Source organism: Muntiacus reevesi, chromosome 3, assembly GCF_963930625.1.
Source record: "Muntiacus reevesi chromosome 3, mMunRee1.1, whole genome shotgun sequence".
Taxonomy (NCBI): Eukaryota; Metazoa; Chordata; class Mammalia; order Artiodactyla; family Cervidae; genus Muntiacus; species Muntiacus reevesi.
This window is the reverse complement of record NC_089251.1, coordinates 98,487,363-98,492,168: the sequence shown is the minus strand read 5'-3', so window position 1 is coordinate 98,492,168 and position 4,806 is coordinate 98,487,363. Positions and strand designations below refer to the sequence as shown.

The 4,806-nt window shown below is 48.3% G+C and overlaps 1 protein-coding gene across 2 annotated transcripts; it reads right to left on the bottom strand.

Annotated features, from left to right (window-relative positions):
- Positions 1-264: 264 nt before the first annotated feature.
- COX5B (cytochrome c oxidase subunit 5B) lies at positions 265-2,395 on the bottom strand. Of its 2 annotated transcripts, none has more exons than XM_065929765.1 (4): positions 2,238-2,395; positions 1,608-1,681; positions 1,334-1,433; positions 265-449 (listed from the first exon to the last, which is right to left on the bottom strand). In XM_065929765.1, exons 1-4 carry the CDS (start codon positions 2,338-2,340, stop codon positions 337-339), a joined length of 390 nt encoding a protein of 129 aa, XP_065785837.1. In that variant the 5' UTR covers positions 2,341-2,395; the 3' UTR covers positions 265-336. The 2 variants fall into 2 exon arrangements, with proteins under 2 accessions (XP_065785837.1, XP_065785838.1); XM_065929766.1 differs by having other exon boundaries at positions 2,192-2,390.
- Positions 2,396-4,806: the final 2,411 nt, after the last annotated feature.

The following is a 4,806-nucleotide window of genomic DNA, read 5'->3' as shown; positions in this document are numbered from 1 at the left end:
CTACTAAACCCTCAGAGAACATGATCCCAGTGACAAAGCTAGATGATGAAGCCAACATTACAAGTCCAGTCAGCTTGACTCCACAGCCCATTTTCCCCATACCGATTGTCACCATCACTGCTTTAGGGATCGACAATCTCAGTGTACAAAAGCAAAGGGATGGCAAACTAATATTAACAGATAGCTATTCTGACATAAAAATTACCCACACTTCCCCCAAAAACACAGGAAAGAAAGAAGACCAATCAACTATGGGAGGAGAAGTCAATGTAATGACTAGTCTTTACTGGAAAGAAGAAATTCCATATCACATTCTGAGTGCATTACTGTAACGGCTCAGTGGGCCAGCTGGTGTGGCACCAGCTTGTAATGGGTTCCACAGCTGGGGCAACGCTGGGCCTCGCCTTTGTGCAGCCAGAACCAGATGACAGTACTGTTGTCTTCTTCACCTGAAAGAAAAAAGGTAGCTGAAGGCCATGCAGCCTAGAAGAACCTTCACCGTTAACCCACTGCCCTCAGACACCTCTGAGATGCAAATAAAGCTATGGTTGACACCTTAAAGTCAGTTCAAGCTGATACCATTTTTCAGATGAAGGAACTGTGGCCAAGTTTACCTGTGAGTAAACTGACCTCTTTATCAGTTCCTCATTAGGTTCTCACAGTTTCCTGCATGTGTAGACTCCCAAAGCTGGGTTCATTTTGGCATGTATACCTAGTGCCTGATGTGGTGTCTGACAAAGAGAAAGTACAGCATTTTCTAGATGAATATTTCTGCACGCCACCCCTCCACTGAGGCAATATTATTGATGTTCCAGGCCTCTTTACAGTGAGGTTGACCTACTTCGGCAAGGAGCCTGAGGGTCAAAATCTTTAAAACATTTATCCATATATCTTTACACATATACATTCACAAACAGATGTGAAAAAACTAATAGACATCCTTCATACTAAACAGATATTAAACAAATGGGTAAGACTTCCTAGTGCTCTAGTGGCTAAGACTCCATGCTCCCAATGCAGAGGGCGTGGGTTCCATCCTTGGTCAGGAAACTAGATCCTGTATGCTGCAACTAAAAGATCTCACACACGGTAATAAAGATCCCGACGGTCACAATGAAGACCTGGCAGAGCCAGATAAGTAAATATTAAAAAAAAAACCCAAAAACTTAAACAGAGACTTCCCAGTCAGTTCAGTGGTTAAGATTCTGTGCTTCCAATGCAGGGGGCGTGGATTCCATCCCTGGTTAGGGAACTACAATCCCACATTTTGCACAGACAAAAAATGAATAAGCAAACAAACAAAAGGGTGAGAAAATAGTAGAGAAGCACTTACAGATACAGCCCACTATCCGCTTGTTGGTGATGGAGGGGACTAAATTAGGGTCTTCCTTGGTACCTGAGGTTGCCTTTGGGGCAAGTATATTGTATGGGTCCTGAAAAAAACAAAATAAAGGGTTTATTATGACAAATGATCCCTACCCTCAGGGACTACCACTACTGTTACCAGAAGCCAGGTTTCCTGGAGGGAAGGCTCCCCAGAGAGGAGGCTCCTCTGATCCCATCCAAGGCAATGAACTCTCCCAAAAGGCACAGAACATTCTTCTCACCTGTCCCTTGCGTGCAGCCAGCATGACCTCCCTCTCCAGCCCAGTCGCCTGCTCTTCATCAGTAGGAACACCACCTAAAAGAAAATAAAATAATTATGATGTCGGCTGAAATGATCAAGAGGGAAAACGCACATAAGTCAATTTTTGCTTACAGTTTTAGCGGGCCCATAGGCTCCCACAGTCTACCCATACCCACTGTCCCCTAAGAACCTGTCAAGTTACCCAAAAGTGGAACACGGGGTGATCTTTTCTTCCTTCAACCACGGAGACCGATTTTTCTGCAATTTTTTCCCCCCAAAAGCAGGTTAATTAGAGTCCTAGTGGGGTGCATCCACCTGGAGACCGGCGCAGGTCTGAAGGGCGGCTTGGCCCCTCCACGCCCCGGTTGCAAACCCTGCCCACCAAGGTCACCCAGCAACTCCGTTTAGGAATTTTTCGCAGCCGGGTCACTTTGGTGATCAGCAGCAGCTGCGGTCGAGAGTAACAGGGAGGCGGTCGAGAATAACAGGGAGACGTCCTTAGAGCCTCAGGCCTTTGGGGTCCAGAGGAGATTAAAGGTCTCCCCCACCCCGGCCTTTGCTGACCTAACACCACCGCGGGAGGGCAACGGAGCACGTTGCCGGCGAGTACCTCCAGACGCCATAGAGCGCACCACGGAGACTCCATTTGGACCCCGGGCCCTCAGGGCCTGGGAGGCCAAAGCTCCAGCTCCGCGGAGTAACCTTGACGCCATCACCCCCGCTACAAACACCAGCACTTCCGGGAGCAGGCTCCTGAAACAGAAAGGAGTTCCGGAGGAGGGCTTTTTTCCCCCTTCCGCTTCCTTCCGCCCAGTGTCCGCCTTACCCACGTGACCTTTCCGGGGCGGGCCATCAGGAAAGGCTGCGCCTGCGCAACTCTGCCTCATTGCCCAATCCGTGCAGCCGGGGCTAGGAACGGTTTCAATTGTGGGCTTCTGGGCACCTGCCGTTTGCTAACGCTGAGGTTGGGTGCAACTTGTTTTGCGCCTGTGAGACTCAGTGTCGTCGTCCGAATGGGGCAGCCCCACTGTAGTTCATATGCTTCTTGGCTGACAGTTGTGCTCGGGCGACGTGGAGGCTGCTGATGGCAGACGTGAAGCCAGTGCCTGTCAGGATACTTGCCACACATCAAGTGGTCCCCATTTAGTAGTAGCCTCCCAAAGGCCACAGTGTTAATTGTGATGGAGGCAAATTGTGATGCTGGGTCTCCTGGCAGTGTGACAGTCACTGTCTACGTGGGCCCAACCTATAAGAACTTGGACAGAATCTGCCCGCAGTCCTAGCATCATTTTCCTGTAGCTGTGGCTTTGAGGTGATGAGATCCAGGCCTGAGGCGAGGCTGAGGAAGGGAAAGATGGTAGGGACAGGTTGTGGGCCCCTTCCAGAACCAACCCTGGAGGAGGGCACAGCAACCCACTCCAGTATTTCTTGCCAGGAGAAGCCCATGGACAGAGGAACCTGGCAGATGGCAGTCCATAGGATCGCACAGTCGGACACGACTGACGCGAGTTAGCACACCCAGAACCAAAGCCCTTGGTGATGCGGGTAAAGGGGTGGCTACCTCCGGAAGCTGTTAAATAAGAAGAGGATAAGCGAGATTCCTCCGCGGGAAACGGAGTTGTTAATGGTAATGGAGTCCCAGAATGTACTAGGACCGGAGTTCTCCGTTGAAAACTGGAAACATCTTCCATAGCTTCCCCCCCACCCCGACCTTGCCCACGAACTCAGGTGTGCAAGCTTCTTAGGGTGGGCTTTGTAAACACTGCCCTCCATGGGCTCCTAGGCCCTAATTCCCATGATCAGTATAGCCCTGTCCCAGTCTGGCTACATGCAGTGTCTGTTTCCCAACCTGATTTAAAAAACAAAACAAAACGACCCTTTAGAGTAGAAATTATGTTCTATTCTTCTTTGAATTCTCAGTGTCTTGCAGAGGCCCAGCATGTAAGAGGATCGAGGAAACTTTAGTAAATTTATTTCTTGGAGAGAATCTACAGAATCAGTTTTGTAGGACTTCCCCTGGCCCAAGGAGATCAACTTGAGGTAAACTGGAGAGGGTTGAAGTCCCAGGTGTCCCCACCTGCCCTGTGCAGATTATATTTTCAAAAGGACCAGACGGAGCATCCCTTCACATGAGCACAGTCTTCATGGGTGCCTCTCCATCAAGGAGAAAAAAAAAATCTCTAAGACCAAAGATTCTGTTGATCTTGATTCTATTGAAAGGTGAGTTTTGCTTTGAATGACTTCCACCGTTCTTTCTCCCTTGCCCCCACTGCAACTCTACCAAATTAAATTGGAAAAAAAAGTCCCTAAGTCCTGGGAATGTTCCCCAAGAATCTATAGTTGATTTGTAACTATGGTGAGATGTTTAACGCTGTGGTGGGGAGAAGCAGTGGTCTGGAAAACAAGTGTTCTGGGATGAAACCCACCAGCCAACTCAGTCACTTTTTGTTTTGGCCACCATTTCCTAATCTGTAAAACTATGATTAGACTAGGTTAGTATTTCCTGAAGTGTATTCCATGGATTCCTGGTTTCAGAAGATGCTCTCAGTTAAAAAGACTTGGTTAAGATAGGGAGGGCTTCCCAGATGGCTCAGTGGTTAAAAAAAATCTGCCTGCCAATGCAGGAGATGCAGGAGACTAGGGTTTGATCCCTGGGTTGGGAAGATCTCCTGGAAGAGGAGATGGCAACCCATTCCAGTATCCTTGCCTGGAAAATTCCGTGGACAGAGGAACCTTGTGGCTATGGTCCATGGGGTTGCACAGAGTCGGACACGACTTACAGACAGAGCATGAACTTTTGTGTGAAGGATAGGGAAGTCCTGCATTTGAGAGAGCTGTGCTTTGGAGATGAACACACGAGTATCTTAAAGACTCTGATTAGACCTGCAGCAGAGAATGCTATTTTCATTTTCCCACCTTAATTGACCATTCTTTGCCAAGAAATACCTGCTAACTCAACTCTCAGCAGACCAGGGAGAAATTCCCTTCTGATATGTTACAGTTCTTGATCATAAAATGGTTTATTCCAGCCTATAAAATGGAAATAGAGTTAAGGCTTGTTTCTTCCTCTCACAGTAGGCTTTCCAAATCATAGGACATTTTTTGCAGGTCCCTGTTCAACTCACAAAAGCCCTGGGATTGTTCACTCTAAGCTGGTGAGCTCCAGTGGCAGGGCCAGG